Consider the following 24,079-nt stretch of genomic DNA (forward strand, 5'->3'; position numbering starts at 1 on the left):
CGGCATTCCCAGCGCCCTCTCCCATCCCGGCATTCCCGGCACCTGGGCACCCTCTCCCATCCCGTGGGTCCCGGCATTCCTGGCATTCCCAGCGCCCTCTCCAATCCCGACGTTCCCGGCGTTCCCGGTGTCCTCTCCCATCCCGACATTCCTGGCGTTCCTGGCGCCCTCTCCCATCCTGGCATTCTTGGTGCCCAGGCACCCTCTCCCATCCTGTGGGTCCCGGCATTCCCGGCATTCCCAGCACCCTCTCCCATCCTGGCGTTCCCGGCGCCCTCTCCCATTCCGACGTTCCCGGTGCCCTCTCCCACCCCGGCATTCCTGGCACCTGGGCACTCTCTCCCATCCCGGTGTCCCGGCGTTCCCAGCGCCCTCTCCCATCCCAATGTTCCTGGCATTCCCGGCGCCCTCTCCCATCCTGGCGTTCCCGGTGCCCTCTCCCATCCCGGCATTCTTGGTGCCCAGGCACCCTCTCCCATCCCGTGGGTCCCGGCATTCCTGGCATTCCCAGCACCCTCTCCCATCCTGATGTTCCCGGTGCCCTCTCCCATCCCGGCGTTCCCGGCACCTGGGCACCCTCTCCCATCCCGTGGGTCCCGGCATTCCTGGCATTCCCAGCGCCCTCTCCAATCCCGACGTTCCCGGCGTTCCCATTGCCCTCTCCCATCCCGGCATTCTTGGTGCCCAGGCACCCTCTCCCATCCCGTGGGTCCCGGCATTCCTGGCATTCCCAGCGCCCTCTCCAATCCCGACGTTCCCGGCGTTCCCGGTGTCCTCTCCCATCCTGACATTCCTGGCGCCCGGGCACCCTCTCCCATCCCGTGGGTCCTGGCACTCCTGGCATTCCCAGCGCCCTCTCCCATCCCGTGTGTCCCGGCATTCCCGGCGTTCCCAGCGCCCTCTCCCATGGCGGCGTTCCCGGCGTTCCCGGCGCTCCGCTCACCCCGTGATCTCCTCGGTCACCGTGTGCTCCACCTGGAGCCGGGAATTCACCTCGATGAAGTAGTAGTTCTCATCCTGGTCCACCAGGAATTCCACGGTGCCGGCGTTCTCGTAGCCGACCTGCGGCGGGAGCGAGGATCAGCCCGGACGCCGGGGCCCCCTGGGGACATTGGGGACACACGGGGGCCCTTGGGGACATTGGGGCCCCCTGGGGACACATCGGGGCCTCCTGGGGACACGTGGGGACATTGGGGACACACGGGGGCCCTTGGGGACATTGGGGACCCTTGGGGACACGCTGGGGACACATCAGGGCCCCCTGGGGACATTTGGGACACTGGGGACACACGGGGGCCCTTGGGGACATTGGGGACCCTTGGGGACACGCTGGGGACACATCAGGGCCCCCTGGGGACATTTGGGACACTGGGGATAGATGGGGGCCCTTGGGGACATTGGGGACCCCTTGGGGACACGCTGGGGACACGCAGGGCCCCCCAGGGACACATTTGGGCCCCTTGGGGACACGGTGGTGACACACTGGGGCCCCTGGGGACATTGGGCCACCTTGGGGAGCCCTTGGGGACATGCTGGGGCCACGCGGGGGCCCTTGGGGACACATTGTGCCCCCCCCCAGGGACACATTGGCCCCCTTGGGGCAACGTTGGAGACATATTTGGGACATTGGGCCCCCTTGGGGACACGTTGGTGACACATTGGGGACATTGGGCCTCCTTGGGGACATGTTGGGGACACATTGGGCCCCCCTGGAGACACATTGGGGACACATGGGGTCCCTGGGGACAGGCTGGGGACATGTGGGGCCCCTTGGGGACACATTGGGACTCCCAGGGACACATTGGGACCTCTTGGGGACCCCTTGGGGCCACGCTGGGGAAACGTGGGACCCCTAGGGGACACGTTGGGGACACGTTGGTGACATTGGGCCCCCTTGGGGACAGGGTGACATGTTGGGGACACATTGGGGACATTGGGCCTCCTTGGTGACATGTTGGGGACACGTTGGGGACCCCTTGGGGACCACTTGGGGACACGTTGTGGACACGTTGGGGACATTGGGCCTCCTTGGGGCCCCGTTGGGGACACGTTGGGGACACTGGGCCCCCTTGGAGACACGGTGACACGTTGGTGACACATTGGGGACATTGGGCCCCCTTGGGGACACACTGGTGACACATTGGTGACACATTGCCCCCTTGGGGACACGTTGGGAACACATTGGGGACATTGGGCCCCCTTGGGGCCCGTTTGGTGACATGTTGGGGACACATTGGGGATCACTTGGGGCCCCGTTGGTGACACGTTGGGGACACGTTGGGGACCCCTTGGGGACACATTGGGGACACATTGGGGACACATTGGGGCCACCTGTCGCGCCAGGCGCACGGCGTCCCCCGCCAGGCGCTCCCGCAGCTCCGGGTGACATGATGGGGACACATTGGGGATATTGGGCCCCCTTGGTGACACATTGGGCCCCCTTGGGGACACGGGGCTCCCTTGGTGACACTTTGGTGACATTGGGGACATTGGGGACATGGGTGTCACCTGTCTGGCCAGGCGCACGGCGTCCCCCGCCAGGCGCTCCCGCAGCTCCGGGTGACATGATGGGGACATGTTGGGTACATTGGGTCCCCTTGGGGACACACTGGGGACACGGGGCTCCCTTGGGGACACATTGGTGACATTGGTGACACATTGGTCACCTGTCGCGCCAGGCGCACGGCGTCCCCCGCCAGGCGCTCCCGCAGCTCCGGGTGGCACGTTGGGGACATTGGGCCCCCTTGGGGACACATTGGGTCCCCTTGGGGACACACTGGGGACACGGGGCTCCCTTGGGGACACATTGGTGACATTGGTGACATTGGGGACATGGGTGTCACCTGTCGCGCCAGGCGCACGGCGTCCCCCGCCAGGCGCTCCCGCAGCTCCGGGCGCAGCCGCGCCGCCGGCGCCGTCTCCACGACCTTCTGGTGCCGCCGCTGCACGGAGCAATCCCGCTCAAACAGGTGGATCACGTCACCGTGACGGTCACCTATGGGGACACGGAAAAGGGACGTCGGGAATGGCCGGGGACATGGAAAAGGGACATCGGGAAGGACCGGGAATGGGAAGGGAGCGTCCGGAGGGACCGGGAAGGGAGTGGGACACAAGGGGACACGGAAAGGGACGTCGGGAATGACCGGGGACATGGAAAAGGGACATCGGGAAGGACCGGGAATGGGAAGGGACCAGGGGACAGGGAAGGGACCGTCCGGAGGGACTGGGGACCAGGAAGGGACTGAGAGACCGGGAAGGGACCGGGACACAAGGGGACACGGAAAAGGGAGCATCCAGGAGGGAGCGGGGACCGGGACACAAGGGGACATGAAAAGGGACCATTGGGAAGGGACCGAGGGACCAGGAAGGGACTGGGAGACTGGGAAGGGACCAGGGGACAGGGAAGGGGCCATCCGGGAGGGACCGGGGACCAGGAAGGGACCGGGGGACAGGGACACAAAGGGACTCAAAAGGGCCCAGGCGTCCGGGAGGGACCTGGGAGACTGGGAAGGGACCGGGGACCAGGAAGGGACCGGGAAGGGACTGGGAGACTGGGAAGGGACCGGGACACATGGGGACCCAAAAGAGCCCGGGGGACCGGGAAGGGGCCAAAGGACCAGGAAGGGCCTGGGAGACCGGGAAGGACCGGGAGACCGGGACACAAGGGGACACGGAAAAGGGACGTCGGGAAGGGACCAGGAACGGGAAGGGACCATCCGGAGGGACTGGGGACCAGGAAGGGGCCGGGAGACCGGGAAGGGAGCGGGACACAAGGGGACATGAAAAGGGACATCGGGAAGGACCGGGAACGGGAAGGGACTGGGAGACTGGGAAGGGACCAGGAGACCGGGACACAAGGGGACACGGAAAAGGGACCGTCCGGAGGGACCGGGGACCAGGAAGGGGCCAGGGGACAGGGACACAAAGGGACTCAAAAGGGCCCAGGTGTCCGGGAGGGACTGGGGCACTGGGAAGGGATCGGGGACTGGGAAGGGACTGGGAGACCGGGAAGGGACCGGGAGACTGGGAAGGGAGCGGGGGACAGGGACACAAAGGGACCCAAAAGGGCCCAGGGGTCCGGGAAGGACCTGGGAGACCGGGAAGGGACCGGGGACCAGGAAGGGACCGGGAAGGGACCGGGAGACTGGGAAGGGACCGGGAGACCAGGAAGGGACCAGGGGACCGGGACACCAGGACACAAAGGGACCCAAAAGGGCCCGGGCGTCCGGGAAGGGCCTGGGAGACCGGGAAGGGCCCAGGCGTCCGGGACACAAAGGGGACCTGGAGTCCGGAAAGGGCCCAGGTAACCGGGAAGGGGCCCCGGTGTCCGGGAAGGGCCCCGGCGTCTGGGAAGGACACGGGAGACTGGGAAGGTCCCAGGCGTCCGGGAAGGTCCCAGGTATCCGGGAAGGGCCCAGGTAACCGGGACACAAAAAAGGGCCCAGGAGTCCGGGAAGGTCCCAGGTATCCGGGAAGGTCCCAGGAGTCTGGGAAGGGCCCGGGTGTCCGAGAAGGGCCCCGGCGTCCGGGAAGGTCCCAGGTGTCCGGGAAGGGCCCCGGCGTCCGGGAAGGTCCCAGGTATCCGGGAAGGGCCCGGGTGTCCGGGAAGGGCCCGGGTGTCCGGGAAGGGCCCCGGCGTCCGGGAAGGGCCCAGGTGTCCGGGAAGGTCCCAGGTGTCCGGGAAGGGCCCAGGTGTCCGGGAAGGGCCCCGGCGTCCGGGCGCAGCCTCACCCAGGATCTGGACCTCGATGTGCCGCGGCCGCTCCACGAACTTCTCCACGAACAGGGATCCGTCTCCGAAGGCGGCGGCCGCTTCCGACGACGCCCGCGAGAAACTTTCGGCCAGTTCCTGCGGAGGCGCCCGGATTCCCAGGATCCCCCTGCCCGGACGCCGGGGCCCCCCTCCATGGGATTCCCGGGAATTCCCCCCCCCCCCATGGGATTCCCAGGGTCCCCCTGCCCGGACGCCGGGGCCCCCCCTCGGTGGGATTCCCGGGAATTCTCCCCCCCCATGGGATTCCCAGGATCCCCCTGCCCGGACGCCGGGGCCCCCCCTCGGTGGGATTCCCGGGAATTCTCCCCCCCCCCATGGGATTCCCAGGGTCCCCTCGCCCGGACGCCTGGGCCCCCCCATGGGATTCCCAGGAATTCTCCCCCCCACCATGGGATTCCCAGGGTCCCCTCACCCGGACGCCGGGGCCCTCCCATGGGATTCCTGGGAATTCCCCCCCTCCCCATGGGATTCCCCTGCCTGGACGCCTGGGCCCCCCCGCCATGGGATTCCCGGGAATTCCACCCCCGCCATGGGATTCCCAGGATCCCCCCGCCCGGACGCCTGGGCCCCCCCCATGGGATTCCCGGGAATTCCCCCCACCATGGGATTCCCAGGATCCGCTCGCCCGGACACCTGGGCCCCCGCTCCATGGGATTCCCGGGAATTCCCCCCCCCATGGGATTCCCGGGATCCCCCCGCCCGGACGCCTGGGCCCCTCATCCGGACGCCGGGGCCCCCCCTTGGGATTCCCGGGAATTCCCTCCCTCCCCATGGGATTCCCGGGAATTCCCCCCCCCATGGGATTCCCAGGATCCCCCTGCCCGGACGCCGGGGCCCTCCCATGGGATTCCCGGGAATTCCCCCCCTCCCCATGGGATTCCCAGGATCCCCTCGCCCGGACGCCTGGGCCCCCCCTCCGTGGGATTCCCGGGAATTCTCCCCCCCCCATGGGATTCCCAGGGTCCCCTCACCCGGACGCCGGGGCCCTCCCATGGGATTCCTGGGAATTCCCCCCCTCCCCATGGGATTCCCCTGCCTGGACGCCTGGGCCCCCCCGCCATGGGATTCCCAGGAATTCTCCCCCCCCATGGGATTCCCAGGGTCCCCTCGCCTGGACGCCTGGGCCCCCCTCTATGGGATTCCCAGGAATTCTCCCCCCCCCCATGGGATTCCCAGGGTCCCCTCACCCGGACGCTTGGGCCCCCCCTCGGTGGGATTCCTGGGAATTCTCCCTCCCCCCATGGGATTCCCAGGATCCCCCCGCCCGGACGCCGAGGCCCCTCGCCCGGACGCCGGGACCCCCCCGTGGGATTCCCAGGAATTCCCCCCCTCATGGGATTCCCGGGATTCCCCCGCCCGGACGCCTGGGCCCTCCCTGGGGGCTGAGGGGGTCCCATGGGGGGAAGGTCTTGGGGGGGGGGGGTCCCCATTGGGGGGTGTTGGGAGGTCCCATAGGGGATTCTATAGGGGGTTCCTATAGGGTCCCATGGAGAGAGTCCCATAGGGGGTTCCTACAGGGTTCCGGGGGGGGTGGGTCCCATAGGGAATTCTATAGGGAGTTCCTATAGGGTTCAATGGGGAGGGTCCCATCGGGGATTCTATAGGGGGTTCCTATAGGGTTCTGGGGGGGGGGTCCCATAGGGGATCTCATAAGGCTCACTTGGGGGGGTGCCCATAGGGGGTCCCATGGGGGTTTTATAGGGGGTTCCATAAGGGGGCTCCCATAGGGCTCCTATAGGGGGAGTTCCATAGAGGGTTCCCATAGGGCTCCCATAGGGGGTTCCATGAGGGGCTCCCATAGGGGCTCTATAGAGGGATTCCATAGGGTTCCCATAGGGCTCCTATAAGGGGTTCCATGGGGGACTCCCATAGGGGGTTCCCATAGGGCTCCCATAGGGGGGATTCCATAGGGTTCCCATGGGGGGTTCCATAGAGCTCCCATAAGGGGTTCCATGTGGGTTCCCATAGGGGCTCTATAGAGGGATTCCATAGGGCTCCCACGGGAGGTTCCATAGGGGGTTCCATAGGGGGGTTCCCATAGGGCTCCCATAAGGGGTTCCATGTGGGCTCCCGCAGGGGGTTCCCATAGGGTTCCCGTAGGGGCTCTATAGGAGGATTCGATAGGGTTGCCATAGGGGGGTTCCATAGGGGGTTCCATAGCGGGTTCCCATAGGGATCCCCTAAGGGGTTCCGTGAGGGGCTCCCATAGGGGCTCTACAGGGGGATTCCATAGGGATTCCATAGGGGGTTCCATAGGGGGGTTCCCATAGGGGTTCCATAGGGGCTCCATAGGGGATCCATAGGGGGGTTCCCATAGAGGGTTCCATAGGGGGGTTCCCATAGGGGTTCCATAGGGGGTTCCATAGGGGTTCCATAGGGGGGTTCCCATAGGGGTTCCATAGGGGGGTTCCATAGGGGTTCCATAGGGGTTCCATAGGGGGGTTCCATAGGGGTTCCATAGGGGGTTCCATAGGGCGGTTCCCATAGGGGTTCCATAGGGGGGTTCCATAGGGGTTCCATAGGGGGTTCCATAGGGGGGTTCCCATAGGGGATCCATGGGGGGCTCCCTCAGGGGGTTCCATAGGGGGGTTCCTATAGGGGGGTTCCATAGGGGGTTCCATAGGGGGTTCCATAGGGGGGGTTCCCATAGGGGGGTTCCATAGGGGGGTTCCATAGGGGGGCTCCATAGGGGGGTTCCCATAGGGGTTCCATAGGGGTTCCATAGGGGGGTTCCCATAGGGGATCCATGGGGGGCTCCCTCAGGGGGTTCCATAGGGGGGTTCCCATAGGGGTTCCATAGGGGAGTTCCATAGGGGGGTTCCATAGGGGGTTCCATAGAGGGTCCCATAGGGGTTCCATAGGGGGGTTCCATAGGGGGGTTCCATAGGGGGTTCCATAGCGGGGTTCCCATAGGGGTTCCATAGGGGGTTCCATAGGGGGGTTCCCATAGGGGTTCCCATAGGGGCTCCATAGGGGGGTTCCCATAGGGGGTTCCATAGGGGGTTCCATAGGGGCTCCATAGGGGGGTTCCCAAAGGGGGTTCCCATAGGGGCTCCATAGGGGCTCCATAGGGGGGTTCCATAGGGGGTTCCATAGGGGGGTTCCCATAGGGGTTCCATAGGGGGTTCCATAGGGGTTCCATAGGGGGGTTCCCATAGGGGGGTTCCCATAGGGGGGTTCCCATAGGGGCTCCATAGGGGGGTTCCCATAGGGGATCCATGGGGGGCTCCCTCAGGGGGTTCCATAGGGGTTCCATAGGGGCTCCATAGGGAAGTTCCATAGGGGGGTTCCATAGGGGGTTCCATAGGGGGGTTCCCATAGGGGGTTCCATAGGGAAGTTCCATAGGGGCTCCATAGGGGGGTTCCATAGGGGTTCCATAGGGGGTTCCATAGGGGGGTTCCCATAGGGGATCCATGGGGGGTTCCCATAGGGGTTCCATAGGGGGTTCCATAGGGGGGTTCCCATAGGGGGTTCCCATAGGGGTTCCATAGGGGGGTTTCATAGGGGGTTCCATAGGGGGGTTCCATAGGGGGTTCCATAGGGAAGTTCCATAGGGGATTCCATAGGGGGGTTCCCATAGGGGGTTCCATAGGGGGTTCCATAGGGGGGTTCCCATAGGGGTTCCATAGGGGGGTTCCATAGGGGGGCTCCATAGGGGGGTTCCCATAGGGGTTCCATAGGGGTTCCATAGGGGGGTTCCCATAGGAGATCCATGGGGGGCTCCCTCAGGGGGTTCCATACGGGGGTTCCCATAGGGGTTCCATAGGGAGTTCCATAGGGGGGTTCCATAGGGGGTTCCATAGGGGGGTTCCCATAGGGGGTTCCCATAGGGGCTCCATAGGGGGTTCCATAGGGGGGTTCCATAGGGGGTTCCATAGGGATTCCATAGGGGCTCCATAGGGGGGTTCCCAGAGGGGGGTTCCCATAGGGAAGTTCCATAGGGGTTCCATAGGGGGGTTCCCATAGGGGGGTTCCCATAGGGGTTCCATAGGGGCTCCATAGGGGGGTTCCCATAGGGGGTTCCCATAGGGGCTCCATAGGGGGGTTCCCATAGGGGTTCCATAGGGGCTCCATAGGGGGGTTCCCATAGGGAAGTTCCATAGGGGGTTCCATAGGGGCTCCATGGGGGGCTCCCTCAGGGGGTTCCATAGGAGGGTTCCCATAGGGGATCCATGGGGGGCTCCCTCAGGGGGTTCCATAGGGGGGTTCCCATAGGGGTTCCATAGGGGAGTTCCATAGGGGGGTTCCATAGGGGGTTCCATAGGGGGTCCCATAGGGGTTCCATAGGGGGGTTCCATAGGGGGGTTCCATAGGGGGGTTCCCATAGGGGGTTCCATAGGGGGGTTCCCATAGGGGGTTCCCATAGGGGCTCCATAGGGGCTCCATAGGGCTCACCTGCTCCCCCCGCACCACGCGCATCCCGCGGCCGCCCCCCCCCGTGCGCCGCCTTCAGGATCACCGGGAATCCGGCGGCGGCCGCGAAGGCGGCGGCTTCGGCCAGGTCGGACACGGGGGACGGGGTCCCGGGCACCACGGGGAGCCCTGGGGGCGACACGGACGTATAGAACCCTATAGACACCTATAGACACCTATAGAACCGCCCCCGACCCCCCGGAACACCCACAGACCCCATAGAGCCCCCAGAGCCCTGCGGGGGTCCCGGGCACCACGGGGAGCCCTGGGGGCGACACAGACGTATAGAACCCTATAGGCACCTATAGACACCTATAGAACCGCCCCCAACACCCCATAACGCCCACAGACCCCATAGAGCCCCCAGAGCCCCACGGGGGTCCCGGGCACCACGGGAAGCCCTGGGGGCGGGAGGGACGTATAGAACCCTATAGACACCTATAGACACCTATAGACCCTATAGACCCGCCTCCAAACCCCCAGAACACCCACAGACCCCATAGAGCCCTCAGAGCCCCGCAGGGGTCCCGGGCACCACAGGGAGCCCTGGGGGCGGGAGGGACGTATAGAACCCTATAGACACCTATAGACCCTATAGACACATATAGACCCTATAGACCCGCCTCGAACCCCCCAGAGCACCCACAGACCCCATAGAGCCCCCAGAGCCCCACGGGGGTGCCGGGCACCACGGGCAGCCCTGGGGGCGGGAGGGACGTATAGAACCCTATAGACACCTATAGACCCTATAGACACATATAGACCCTATAGACCCGCCTCCAACCCCCCAGAACACCCACAGACCCCATAGAGCCCCCAGAGCCCCGCGGGGGTCCCGGGCACCACGGGAAGCCCTGGGGGCGACAGGGACATATAGAACCCTATAGACACCTATAGACACCTATAGACCCTATAGACCCGCCTCCAAACCCCCAGAACACCCACAGACCCCATAGAGCCCTCAGAGCCCCGCAGGGGTCCCGGGTACCACGGGGAGCCCTGGGGGCAGGAGGGACGTATAGAACCCTATAGACACCTATAGACACATATAGACCCTATAGACCCGCCTCCAACCCCCCAGAACACCCACAGACCCCTGGGGGCGAACGGGACCTATAGGACCCTATAGACGCCTATAGACACCTATAGAACTGCCCCCAACCCCTCGGAACACCCACAGACCCCATAGAGCCCCCAGAGCCCTGCGGGGGTCCCGGGCACCACGGGGAGCCCTGGGGGCGACACGGACATATAGAACCCTATAGACACCTATAGACACCTATAGAACCCTATAGACCCGCCTCCAACCCCTAGAACACCCACAGACCCCTGGGGGCGAACGGGACCTATAGGACCCTATAGGACCCTATAGACACCTATAGACACCTATAGAACCGCCCCCGACCTCCCGGAACACCGACAGACCCCATAGAGCCCCCAGAGCCCTGCGGGGTTGCCGGGCACCACGGGGAGCCCTGGGGCCGGGAGAGACATATAGAACCCTATAGGCACCTATAGACACCTATAGATATTTATAGACTCTATAGAACCACCCCCAACACCCCATAACGCCCACAGACCCCATAGAGCCCCAGAGCCCCGCGGGGGTCCCAGGCACCACGGGGAGCCCTGGGGGCGACAGGGACATATAGAACCCTATAGGCACCTATAGACACATATAGACCCTATAGACCCGCCTCCAACCCCCCAGAACACCCACAGACCCCTGGGGGCGAACGGGACCTAGAGGACCCTATAGGACCCTATAGACACCTATAGACACCTATAGAACTGCCCCCGACCCCCCGGAACACCCACAGACCCCATGGAGCCCCCAGAGCCCCGCGGGGGTCCCGGGCACCACGGGGAGCCCTGGGGCGACAGGGACATATAGAACCCTATAGGCACCTATAGACACCTATAGAACCGCCCCCAACACCCCGTAACGCCCACAGACCCCATAGAGCCCTCAGAGCCCCGCGGGGGTCCCGGGCACCACGGGGAGCCCTGGGGGGGGAAAGGGACATATAGACACCTATAGAACTCTATAGAACCCTATAAAACCATATAGAACCGCCCCCGACCCCCCCGGAACACCCACAGACCCCATAAAGCCCCATCCCCATCCATAACCCCCCATCTCCCACTGCATAGCACCTCCCCACACCCCACTGACACCCTATAGAGCCCTATAGAGCCCTACAGACACCCATAGACTCCTATACAGCCCTATGGGACCCCGGGCCATATAGCCCCGGCCCATAGCCCGCCCCATAGAACCCCCCCACACCCCATACACACCCCATACACCCCCCATAGACCCCTATAGACCCCTATAGAGCCCTATAGACCCTATGGGATCCATACCGGTCTCCTGCGCCAGGCGCCGCGCCTGCACCTTGTCCCCCATGGCGCGCACCACGGCCCCATAGCCCGCCCCATAGAACCCCCCCACGCCCCATACACACCCCATAGACCCCTATAGACCCCTATAGACCCTATAGGATCCATACCGGCCTCCTGCGCCAGGCGCCGCGCCTGCACCTTGTCCCCCATAGCCCGCCCCATAGAACGCCCCCACGCCCCATACACACCCCAGAGACCCCCATAGACTCCTATAGAGCCCTATAGACCCCTATAGAATCCCCTATAGACCCTATGGGATCCATACCGGCCTCCTGCGCCAGGCGCCGCGCCTGCACCTTGTCCCCCATGGCGCGCACCACGGCCCCAAAGCCCGCCCCATGGAACCCCCCCACACCCCATAGACCCCTATAGACCCCTATAGACTCTTATAGAGCCCTATAGACCCCTATAGATCCCCTATAGACCCTATGGGATCCATACCGGCCTCCTGCGCCAGGCGCCGCGCCTGCACCTTGTCCCCCATGGCGCGCACCACGGCCGGGGGAGGCCCCACGAACCGGAGGCCGGCGGCCCCCACGGCCTCCGCGAAATCCGCGCGCTCCGACAGGAATCCGTAGCCGGGATGGACGGCGTCGGCGCCGCTCTCCTGCGGGGGGAAAACCGGGAATGAGGGGAGGCGGAATCTGGGAAAAGGGAGCCGGAGGCTGGGAATTCTGCCCCACAAGGGGTCGAGTGGCCGGGAAAGGGGCCCTGAATGTCTGGGATAGGGGCCCCAGAGTCCGGGAAAGGGACCCTGGAGTCTGGGAAAGGGGTCCTGGAGTCCAGGAAAAGGGATCCGGAGGCTGGGAATTCCGTCCCGCAAGGGGGCGAGTGGCTGGGATAGGGGCCCAAATGTCCGGGATAGGGGCCCCGGCATCCGGGAAAGGGGCCCTGGAGTCCAGGGAAGGGCCCAGGTGTCCGGGAAAGGGGCTCCGGAGTCTGGGAATTCCCTCCCACAAGGGGCCGAGTGGCCGGGAAAGGGGCCTGAATGTCTGGGATAGGGCCCCGGAGTCTGGGAAAGGGACCCTGGAGTCTGGGAAAGGGCTCCTGGAGTTCGGGAAAAGGGATCCGGAGTCTGGGAATTCCTTCCCGCAAGGGGGCGAGTGGCTGGGAAAGGGGCCCAAATGCCCGGGATAGGGGCCCCGGCATCCGGGAAGGGGCCCCAGCATCTGGGAAAGGGGTCTTGGAGTCCAGGAATTCCCTCCCACACGGGTCCAAGTGGTCAGGAAAGGGCCCTGGAGTCCAGGAAAGGGACCTGGAGTCTGGGAATTCCCTCCTACAAGGGGCCAAATGTCCGGGAAAGGGGCCTGAATGTCTGGGATAGGGCCCCAGAGTCCGGGAAAGGGACCCTGGAGTCTGGGAAAGCGGTCCTGGAGTTTGGGAAAAGGGATCCGGAGTCTGGGAATTCCATCCCACAAGGGCCGAGTGGCTGGGAAAGGGGCCCAAATGCCCGGGATAGGGGCCCCGGCATCCGGGAAAGGGGCCTCGGAGTCCAGGGAAGGGCCCAGGTGTCCGGGAAAGGGGCTCCGGAGTCTGGGAATTCCCTCCCACGAGGGGCTGAGTGGCCGGGAAAGGGGCCTGAATGTCTGGGATAGGGCCCCAGAGTCTGGGAAAGGGACCCTGGAGTCTGGGAAAGGGCTCCTGGAGTCCAGGAAAAGGGATCCGGAGGCTGGGAATTCCGTCCCGCAAGGGGGCGAGCGGCCGGGAAAGGGGCCCAAATGTCCGGGAAAGGGGCCCTGGCATCCGGGAAGGGGCCCCAGCATCTGGGAAAAGGGTCTTGGAGTCCAGGAATTCCCTCCCACACGGGTCCAAGTGGTCAGGAAAGGGCCCTGGAGTCCAGGAAAGGGACCTGGAGTCTGGGAATTCCCTCCTACAAGGGGCCAAATGTCCGGGAAAGGGGCCTGAAGGTCTGGGATAGGGCCCCGGAGTCTGGGAAAGGGACCCTGGAGTCTGGGAAAGGGCTCCTGGAGTCCGGGAAAGGGGCCCTGGAGTCCTGGAATTCCCTCCAACAAGGGGCCGAGTGGCCAGGAAAGGGGCCCCGGGATTCGGGAAAGGGACCCGGAGTCTGGGAATTCCGTCCCACAAGGGCCCAAGTGTCCAGGAAAGGGCCCAGGTGCCCGGGAAGGCCCTGGGAAGGCCCCGATCCCTGAGAAGTTCCATCCCCGGAAGGCCCCATTCCCGGGAAGGCCCCGGTGTTCCCATAAGACCCCTGGTGTCCCAGGGAAGGCCCCGGTGTTCCAGAAAGGGCCCCAGTGTCCCCGGAAGGTCCCGGTGTTGGGAATGCCCGTCCCCGGTGTCCCCGGGTGTCCCCAGTGTCCCCGGAAGGCCCCGATGTCCAGGAAGGGCCCGGTCCCTGGGAAGGCCCCATCCTCGGGAATGCTCCGGTGTTGGGAAGGGCCCTGGTGCCCGGGAAGGCCCTGGTGTCCCCAGAAGGCCCCGGTGTCCCCAGAAGGCCCCATTCCCGGGAAGGCCCCATTCCCGGGAAGGCCCCGGTGTTGGGAAGGGCCCTGGTGCCCGGGAAGGCCCTGGTGTCCCCCAGAAGGCCCCATTCCCGGGAAGGCCCCATTCCCGGAAGTCACATTCCCGGGAAGGCCTTGACGCCCCTGAAAGGGCCCCGGTGTCCCTGGAAGGCCCCAGTGTCCCTGGAAGGCCCCATTCCCGGGAAGGCCCCGGCGTCCCCGGAAGGCCCCGGTGTTGGGAAGGGCCCTGGTGCCTGGGAAGGCCCCGGCGTCCCTGGAAGGCTCCGTCCCTGGGAAGGCCCCGGTGTCCCCACGTCCCCGTCCTCCCAGTGTCCCCATCCTGTCCCCCCGGTGTCCCCGTGTCCCCATCCCCGGGAAGGCCCCAGTGCTCAGGAAGTGTTGGGAAGGCCCCAGTGTTGGGAAGGCCCCGGTGTCCCCGGTGTCCCCAGTGTCCCTGATGTCCCCAGTGTCCCCTGTCCCCCCAGTGTCCCCATGTGCCCATCCCCAGGAAGGCCCCAGTGTCCCAGAAAGGGCCCTGGTGTCCCCAGAAGGCCCCAGGAAGGCCCCAGTGTTGGGAAGGCCCCGGTGTCTCCAGTGTCCCCTGTCCCCCTGGTCTCCCTGGTGTCCCCTGTCCCCCCCGGTGTCCCTGATGTCCCCCCTGGTGTCCCTGATGTCCCCCCAGTGTCCCCTGTCCGCCTGGTGTCCCCAGTGTCCCCGGTGCCCAGGAAGTGTTGGGAAGGCCCCAGTGTTGGGAAGGCCCCGGTGTCCCCAGTGTCCCCAGTGTCCCTGATGTCCCCAGTGTCCCCTGTCCCCCCGGTGTCCCTGGTGTCCCTGTGTCCGTCCCCGGAAGGCCCCGGTGCCTGGAAAGTGCTGGGAAGGCCCCAGTGTTGGGAAGGCCCCAGTGTTGGGAAGGCCCCGGCCCATGGGAAGGCCCCGGTGTCCCCAATGTCCCCAGTCTCCCCGGTCCCCCTGGTGTCCCTGATGTCCCCCCCTGTCCCCCCCCCCCCCCCCCCCCCCCCCCCCCCCCCCCCCCCCCCCCCCCCCCCCCCCCCCCCCCCCCCCCCCCCCCCCTCCCCCCCCCCCCCCCCCCCCCCTCCCCCCCCCCCCCCCCCCCCCCCCCCCCCCCCCCCCCCCCCCCCCCCCCCCCCCCCCCCCCCCCCCCCCCCCCCCCCCCCCCCCCCCCCCCCCCCCCCCCCCCCCCCCCCCGGTGTCCCCATGTGCCCATCCCCAGGAAGGCCCCAGTGTCCCAGAAAGGGCCCTGGTGTCCCAGGAAGGCCCTGGTGTCCCCAGAAGGCCCCAGGAAGGCCCCAGTGTTGGGAAGGCCCCGGTGTCCCCAGTGTCCCCTGTCCCCCCGGTCACCCTGGTGTCCCCTGTCCCCCTGGTGTCCCCAGTGTCCCCGGTGCCCAGGAAGTGTTGGGAAGGCCCCAGTGTTGGGAAGGCCCCGGTGTCCCCAGTGTCCCCAGTGTCCCTGATGTCCCCAGTGTCTCCTGTCCCCCCGTGTCCCTGATGTCCCCGGTGTCCCTGGTGTCCCCATGTGCCCATCCCCAGGAAGGCCCCAGTGTCCCAGGAAGGCCCTGGTGTCCCAGGAAGGCCCTGGTGTCCCCAGAAGGGCCCAGGAAGGCCCCAGTGTTGGGAAGGCCCCGGTGTCCCCAGTGTCCCCTGTCCCCCCTGGTGTCCCCAATGTCCCCCCGGTGTCCCCGGTGTCCCCTGTCCCCCGTCCCCCTGGTGTCCCCAGTGTCCCCGGTGCCCAGGAAGTGTTGGGAAGGCTCCAGTGTTGGGAAGGCCCCGGTGTCCCTGATGTCCCTAGTCTCCCCAATGTCCCCAGTGTCCCCTGTCCCCCCCGGTGTCCCCCGTCCCCCTGGTGTCCCCAGTGTCCCCGGTGCCCAGGAAGTGTTGGGAAGGCCCCAGTGTTGGGAAGGCCCCGGTGTCCCCAGTCTCCCTGATGTCCCCAGTGTCTCCTGTCCCCCGGTGTCCCTGATGTCCCTGGTGTCCCTGTGCCCCGGTGTCCCCATGTCCCTGTCCCCGGGAAGGCCCCGGTGCCTGGAAAGTGCTGGGAAGGCCCCAGTGTTGGGTAGGCCTCAGTGTTGGGAAGGCCCCGGCCCATGGGAAGGCCCCGGTCTCCCCGGTGTCCCCAATGTCCCCAGTCTCCCTGATGTCCCCGGTGTCCTCTGTCCCCCCGGTGTCCCCGTGTCCCTGTCCCCGGGAAGCCCTGGTGCCCGGGAAGTGTTGGGAAGACCCCAGTGTTGGGAAGGCCCCGGTGTCCCTGATGTCCCCAGTCTCCCCGATGTCCCCGGTGTCCCCTGTCCCCCCGGTGTCCCCGTGTCCCTGTCCCCGGGAAGGCTCTGGTGCCCAGGAAGTGTTGGGAAGGCCCCAGTGTCGGGAAGGCCCCGGCCCATGGGAAGGCCCCAGTGTTGGGAAGGCCCTGATGTCCCCAGTGTCCCCAGTGTCCCTGATGTCCCAGTGTCCCCATCCCCCCGGTGTCCCTGATGTCCCCGGTGTCCCCTGTCCCCCCGGTGTCCCCGTGTCCCTGTCCCCAGGAAGGCCCCAGTGTTGGGAAGGCCCCGGCCCATGGGAAGGCCCCGGTGTCCCCGGTGTCCCCAGTGTCCCCAGTGTCCCCGGTCCCCCCGGTGTCCCTGATGTCCCCGGTGTCCCCTGTCCCCTCGGTGTCCCTGATGTCCCCGGTGTCCCTGGTGTCCCCGTGTCCCTGTCCCCAGGAAGGCCCCAGTGTTGGGAAGGCCCCGGCCCATGGGAAGGCCCCGGTCCCCCCGGTCCCCCCAATGTCCCCAGTCTCCCTGATGTCCCCAGTGTCCCCTGTCCCCCCGGTGTCCCTGATGTCCCCACGTCCCCCCACGTCCCCCCACGTCCCCGCGCTCACCCTGGCCACGCGCAGCAGGTCGGGCACGTGCAGATAGGCCTGGACGGGCGGCAGCCCCCGGCCGACCACGTAGGCCTCGTCGGCCTTCTGGCGATGGAGCTGGGCCGTGTCCTGCTCGGAGTACACGGCCACCGTGCGGATCCCCAGCTCCGTGCAGGCCCGGAACACCCGCACCGCGATCTCCCCTGGGGACATTGGGACAATGGGGACATTGGGGTTATTGGGGACATTGGGGTTATTGGGGTTATTGGGATAATGAGGGACGTTGGGGACATTGGGGACATGGAGCTGGGCCGTGTCCTGCTTGGAGTACACGGCCACCGTGCGGATCCCCAGCTCCGTGCAGGCCCGGAACACCCGCACCGCGATCTCCCCTGGGGACATGGGGACATTGGGGACAATGGGGACATTGGGGACAATGAGGGACATTGGGGACATTGGGGACATTGGGGACATGGAGCTGGGCCGTGTCCTGCTCGGAGTACACGGCCACCGTGCGGATCCCCAGCTCCGTGCAGGCCCGGAACACCCGCACCGCGATCTCCCCTGGGGACATTGGGGACAATGGGGACATTGGGGACATTGGGGACATTGGGACAATGAGGGACATTGGGGACATTGGGACAATGAGGGACATTGGGGTTATTGGGACATTGGGGACATTGGGGACAATGGGGACATTGGGGACATTGGGGACATTGGGACATTGGGGACAATGAGGGACATTGGGGACATTGGGGTTATTGGGGACATTGGGGACATTGGGGACATTGGGATAATGAGGGACATTGGGGTTATTGGGGACATTGTGGACATTGGGACAATGAGGGACATTGGGGACATTGGGACATGGGGACAATGGGGACATGGGGACATTGGGTACATTGGGGTTATTGGGACATTGGGGACATTGGGGACAATGGGGACATTGGGGGGACATGGGGACATTGGGGTTATTCGGGTTATTGGGGACATTGGGAACACATGGAGGGACATTGGGGACATTGGGGACAATGGGGACACTGGGGGGTGTTGGGGACATCCGGGGCATTCAGGGCAGTTGGGGACATGGGGGGGCCCCCGGGGGGAGACACAGGGAGACCCGGGGGGGTCATGGGGGGGTCACGAGGTCATGGGGGGTCACAGGGGGGTTATGGGGGTCATGGAGGGGTCACACGGGGTTGTGGGGGTCACGGGGTCACATGGGGGTCACACAGGGTCGTGGGGGGTCATGGGGGGTCGCGGGGGGGTCACATGGTCACGCAGGGGTCACACGAGGGTCACATGGGGTCGCGGGGGGTCACGGGGTCACACGGGGGTCACATGGGGTTGCGGGGGATCACACGGGGGTCGCGGGGGGTCACAGGGGTCATGCAGGGGTCACATGGGGGGGCCACAGGATTCACGGGGGGGGTCATGCAGGGGTCACACAGGGGTCGGGGGTCACGGGGGTCACACGGGGGTCACACGGGGGTCACGCGGGGGTCACTCACCCCGATTGGCCACCAGCAGCTTCTGGATGGGCCGGTGGGCGACGCCCCGGGCCCCCCCCCGCAGGGCCCGGCCCCCCCGGCGGAGCCAGAGCTGCCACATCTGGGGGGGGGGAGGGGGCGGGGTCAGCGCCGGGAGCCCCGCCCCCAACCCCCAGAGCCCCGCCCCCAACCCCCGTCGCCTCCCCCCCGGCGTGTCCCCCCATGTCCCCTCCCCCCCACCAGACCCCGCCCCCCAGTGCCGCCCCCTCCCCCCCCCGGAGGCCGGGGAGAAGCCCCGCCCCCCCGGGGCTCCGCCCCCCCGGCTCCCTCCCCTCCCCCCCCCCCCTCCCGCCCAAGGCTGGAGGGCCCCGGCGTCCGGGCGGCCCCTGACCCGGTGACCCCTGACCCGGGTGACCCCTGACCCGGGACGTGGCCGGGGACACGACAGCGGAGACAACCCCCCCCCCCCCGCTACCGTAATGAGCCTAAGAGAGGCCCCGAGCCCATTACTGTAAGGGAGACCCCTGAGCGCCGCTACCGTAATGAGCCTAAGAGACTGCCCCCCCGAATCCCACTACTGTAGTGACCCTAAGAGACCCCCCCAAACCCCACTACCGTAGTGACCCTAAGAGACCCCCCAAACCCCAATACCGTAATGAGCCTAAGAGACCCCCCTGAACCCCTGCTACCGTAGTGATCCTGAGAGACTCCTCCCGAACCCCACTACCGTAGTGACCCTAAGAGAACCCACGGAACCCTGCTACCGTAGTGACCCTAAGAGACCCCCCAAACCCCAATACCGTAATGAGCCTAAGAGACCCCTCTGAGCCCCGCTACTGTAACGAGCCTAAGAGACCCCCCTGAACCCCTGCTACCGTAGTGACGCTAAGATACCCCCCTGAACCTCCTCTACTGTAGTGACCCTAAGAGACACCCCTGAACCCCAATACCGTAATGAGCCTAAGAGACCCCCTGAGCCCCGCTACTATAATGAGCCTAAGAGACCCCTCGAACCCCACTACCGTAGTGACACTAAGAGACCCCCCGAACCTCCTCTACCGTAGTGACACTAAGAGACCCCCCTGAATCTCCTCTACCGTAGTGACCCTGAGAGACCCTCCCCGAACCCCACTACCGTAGTGACCCTAAGAGAACCCACGGAACCCTGCTACCGTAGTGATCCTAAGAGACCCCCCTGAACCCCCACTACCACAGTGACCTGAAGAGACCCCCCCGAACCTCCTCTACCGTAGTGATCCTAAAAGAACCCATTGAACGCTGTTACTGTAGAGCTCCTAAGAGAGACCCCCCTGAACCCCATTACCATAATGAGCCTAAAATAGAACCCTGAAGCCATTGACATAAGGGAGACCCCCATGACCCCCACTACCGTAGAGACCCTAAGAGACCGCCCCGAGCCCTGCTACCGTAGAGCTCCTAAGAGAGACCCCCCGGAACCCCATTACCGTAATGAGCCCAAGAGAGAACCCCGCAACCTGATACCGTAAGAGAGACCCTGGAAACCCCCTACCGTATTGAGCCTAAGAGACCCCCCCCAACCTCACTACCGTAGTGATCCTAAGAGACGACCCCGAACCCCACTACCGTAGCGACACCAGGACGGACCCCCGAAAGCTGATACCGTAATGAGCCTAAAAGAGACCCCTGAATCCGTTACCATAAGGGAGACCCCCATGACCCCCCCTACCGTATTGAGCCTAAGAGACCCCCGAAACCTGCTACCGTAGTGACCCTAAGAGCCGCCCTGTGGCCCCCCCCATGACTGTACTGTGCCCCTAAGGGCCACCCCCCTGCTCCCCACTACCGTATTGTGCCCAAGAGAAGCCCCATCACCCCATAGTGCGCCCCCCCGCTACTGTAATGCACCTAAGAGTCCCCCAATACCATAATGCACCTAAGAAAGACCCCTAGGCAAATTCCTCTCTCTGGGGCGGGGGACCGTAGGGCACCTAAGAGCCGTCCCTCCCCCAACCATTTTGGGGGCTACCGTAACACACCTTATAGCCACCCACTCCGTGCAAGGCCCCCTATTTGGGGAGGGCTACCGTAGCGCACCTAAGAGCCGCCACCCCCCCCCAGCGGCAAGGCATTGTATATCCCCCCCCAGCCATTTTGGGGGCTACCATAAGACACCTAAGAGCCGCCTCCCCCCCCCCGCAAGCTCCCTATTGGGGGGGGACTACCGTAACACACCTAAGAGCCGCCGCCCCCCGCATCGTACAAACCCCCCTATTTGGTGGGGGGCTACCATAACGCACCTAAGAGCCGCCCCTGATTTCACCGTAAATCCCCCCCAATCGCGGGGTACCGTAAAGCGCCTAAGAGCCGCCTCCCCCTCCCCCCCCGTGCAAGCCCCCTATTGGAGGGGGGCTACCGTAACGCACCTAAGAGCCGCCCCCGCTTTCACCGTAAACCCCCCCCAACCGCGGGGCTACCGTAAAGCTCCTAAGAGCCCCCTCCCACCCCCCCGCGCAAGCCCCCTATTGGAGGGGGGCTACCGTAACGCACCTAAGAGCCGCCCCGGCTTTCACCGTAAACCCCCCCCCCAATCGCGGGGTACCGTAAAGCTCCTAAGAGCCGCCCGCGCGGTGCCACCTGCCGCCCCCGCTCCCCCCCCTCCCCCTTTGCCCTTTCGAGCGGCCCCAGCGGCCGTGGCCAAGTCCCCCCTCCCCCCCCGGGCCACATGCGGCGAGTTGGGCCCGGCCGCAGCTGGCGCCAACACAAAGGGGCCATTGAGGCCCCGCCGGGGGGGGGGTGATTAACGAGGGGGATTTAATTAGCGGCTTTGGCGGCTCCTAATTAACAGGCGGGCGGCGGGATGGGGGGGGGCGCGTGTCGTCATCGTCCCCCCCCCCCTTGCACACGTGTCCCCCTTGCACGAGGGTCCCCCCTTGCACACGTGCCCCCCTTTGCACACGTTACCCCCCTTGCACGAGGCCCCCTTTGCACACGGGCCCCCTCCTTGCACACGCCCCCCTTGCACGAGGCCCCCCTTGCACCAATGTCCCCTTGCACACGCGCCCCCCTTGCACGAGGCCCCCCTTGCACGAGGGCCCCCCCGCACAAATATCCCCTTGCACACGCGCCCCCCTTGCACCAATGTCCCCTTACACACGTGACCCCCCTTGCACAAGGGCCCTCCTTGTACAAATGTCCCCTTGCACATGTGACCCCCCCTTGCACACGCGCCCCCCCTTGCACGAGGCCCCCCCTTGCACACGTGCCCCCCCTGTACAAATGTCCCCTTGCACACGTGTCCCCCCTTTGCACAAGGCCCCCCCTTGCACACGTGCCCCCCCGCACACGCGTCCCCCCCCTTGCACACATGCCCCCCTTGCACAGGTGCCCCCCCCTTGCACAAGGGCCCTCCTTGTACAAATGTCCCCTTGCACATGTGACCCCCCCCTTGCACACGCGACCCCCTTTGCACGAGGGTCCCCCTTGCACACGTGCCCCCCCTGTACAAATGTCCCCTTGCACACGTGTCCCTTTGCACACGCGCCCCCCTTTGCACGAGGCCCCCCCTTGCACACGTGCCCCCCCTGTACAAATGTCCCCTTGCACACGCGCCCCCCCTTGCACACGTGCCCCCTTGCACACGTGTCCCCCCCTTGCACGAGGGCCCCCCCGCACAAATATCCCCTTGCACATGCGCCCCCTTGCACCAATGTCCCCATACACACGTGACCCCCCTTGCACAAGGGTCCCCCTTGCACAAATGTCCCTTTGCACACGCGCCCCCCTTTGCACGAGGCCCCCCTGCGCAAATATCCCCTTGCACACGCGCCCCCCCCTTGCACCAATGTCCCCTTGCACACGCGCCCCCCCCTTTGCACAAGGGCCCTCCTTGTACAAATGTCCCCTTGCACACGCGCCCCCCCTTGCACATGTGCTCCCCCTTGCACATGTGTCCCTTTGCACACGCGCCCCCCTTTGCACAAGGCCCCCCCTTGCACGCGCACCCCCTTGCACAAATGTCCCCTTGCACACGGGCCCCCCCCACGGGACCCCCCTTGCACCAATGTCCCCTTGCACACGCGCCCCCCTTGCACAAGGGCCCTCCTTGTACAAATGTCCCCTTGCACATGTGACCCCCCCTTGCACACGCACCTCCCTTGCACACGCGTCCCCCCCCTTGCACACGTGCACCCCTTGCACACGCGCCCCCCCCTTGCACACGTGCCCTCCCCCGCACGGGACCCCCCTTGCACCAATGTCCCCTTGCACACGCGCCCCCCTCCTTGCACACGCGCCCCCCCCTTTGCACGAGGACCCCCCCGCACCAGCACCTGCCTTGCACGAGTGTCCCCTTGTTCGAGTGTCCCCTTGTTCGAGTGTCCCCTCACCCGAGTGTCCCCTCGCTCGAGTGCCCCCCCCCCCCCGGTCAATCATTGACGGCGCCGGGGGCAAAGTCCGCCCCCCCCCCCCATATAGGTCATAGGTCAGACCCCCCATAGGGTCCCGGGTCGCCCCGGGGGCGGGGCCTATAGGGGGCCCGGGGGCGGGGCCTATAGGGGCCCTCAGCGCCCTATAGGGCCGTATAGGCGGTCTCAGCCTATAGAGGTGCCCCTGGTTCCTATAGGGCTTCCTGGACACGTATAAGGGGGTCCCGTTCCCATATAGGGGGGCCCTGTGCCTATATAGGGGAGTTTTGGTCCCTATAGGGGGTCCCTGGCCCTGGTCCCTACAGGAAGCCCCTGGTCTCTACATGGGGTCCTGGGTCCCTATAGGGCGGTTCTGGTCCCTATAGGGGGGTTCTGGTCCCTATAGGAAGCCGCTGTTACCTATAGGGGGGTCCCGGTGCCTATAGGGGGGCCCCGAGCCCTATGGGGGGGGGGTCCCAGGCCCATATAGGGGGGTTCTGGTCACTATAGGAAGCCCCTGTTATCTATAGGGGGTCCCGGTGCCCATAGGGGGGGGGTCTCGGGGGCTATAAGGGGGTCCCGGTGCCTATAGGGGGGTTCCGGTTCCTATAGGGGGGTCCCGGGGCCCATAGGGGCTCCCTGATCCATAGGGGATCCATGGGGGGAGGGGGGGCGGGTTAAGGCTCCCTATAGGGGCGCGGGTCACGTGGCCGCTCCATATGGGGAGGGGGGGACGGTCCCTTCCCGAGCGGGTCACGTGGGGCCGCCCCGGTTGGGGTCACGTGACCCCCGGTTCCCCCCTCCCCCCCACTCACCGTTCCCGGCGCCGCCGCTTCCCCGCCGGGCCCGCTGGCCCCGCCCCCCGCCTCCTTATAGGGCGAGGGCCGCCCCGCCCCTCGGCCCCGCCCCATTGGCCGGCCGTCTCCCGCCTCGCGCTGCCATTGGCCGGCGCGCCCGCCCGTCACGGCGGGCGGGGGGCGGGGCAGGGGCGCTGTACGTCACGGCCAATCCTTGCGCGGCCCCGCTGATTGGCCGAGGCGGTGGCCAATGGAGGGAGGCACGGAGGGGGCCGGGCAGCCACGTGACCACAACATCCTATAGGGATTTCCCCACGGGGAACAGGCTCCGCCTACAGCCCCGCCCACCCTATGGGCGGCCATATGGGCGCCCGGGGGACACGTATGGGCCTCATGGGGGACTCCAACTCCCAGCAGGCAACGCGCGGAGGGTGTCATGGCGGCGGGCTGCGTGCAGGGCGCATGCGCGAAGGACGGATTCCCCCCCCCCCCGGGGC

At 66.1% G+C, this 24,079-nt stretch overlaps 1 protein-coding gene and 1 long non-coding RNA gene across 2 annotated transcripts in view; both read right to left on the reverse strand.

Annotated features, from left to right (window-relative positions):
- The window catches only part of LOC148590141 (pyruvate carboxylase, mitochondrial-like), a gene marked incomplete at its 3' end in the record, with an annotated part of 44,881 nt that extends 27,569 nt beyond the window's left edge, over nucleotides 1–17,312 (reverse strand). Inside the window, 7 exon segments of the mRNA XM_088539434.1 lie at nucleotides 944–1,062; nucleotides 2,844–2,995; nucleotides 4,732–4,849; nucleotides 9,171–9,212; nucleotides 9,214–9,317; nucleotides 12,036–12,201; nucleotides 16,929–17,312. Of these exon segments, the coding sequence (XP_088395560.1) occupies nucleotides 944–1,062; nucleotides 2,844–2,995; nucleotides 4,732–4,849; nucleotides 9,171–9,212; nucleotides 9,214–9,317; nucleotides 12,036–12,201; nucleotides 16,929–17,312 (1,085 nt within the window).
- An 89-nt stretch (nucleotides 17,313–17,401) lies between these two features.
- LOC148590142 (uncharacterized) lies at nucleotides 17,402–23,645 on the reverse strand. Its single transcript, XR_015914359.1, has 3 exons — nucleotides 23,601–23,645; nucleotides 18,422–18,521; nucleotides 17,402–17,474 (listed from the first exon to the last, which is right to left on the reverse strand). It is a non-coding gene; the product is annotated as an uncharacterized LOC148590142 (long non-coding RNA).
- Nucleotides 23,646–24,079: the final 434 nt, after the last annotated feature.

This window comes from Tinamus guttatus, unplaced genomic scaffold, assembly GCF_059628265.1.
Source record: "Tinamus guttatus ecotype Peru unplaced genomic scaffold, ASM5962826v1 Tinamus_guttatus_pri_ptg001683l, whole genome shotgun sequence".
Taxonomy (NCBI): domain Eukaryota; kingdom Metazoa; phylum Chordata; class Aves; order Tinamiformes; family Tinamidae; genus Tinamus; species Tinamus guttatus.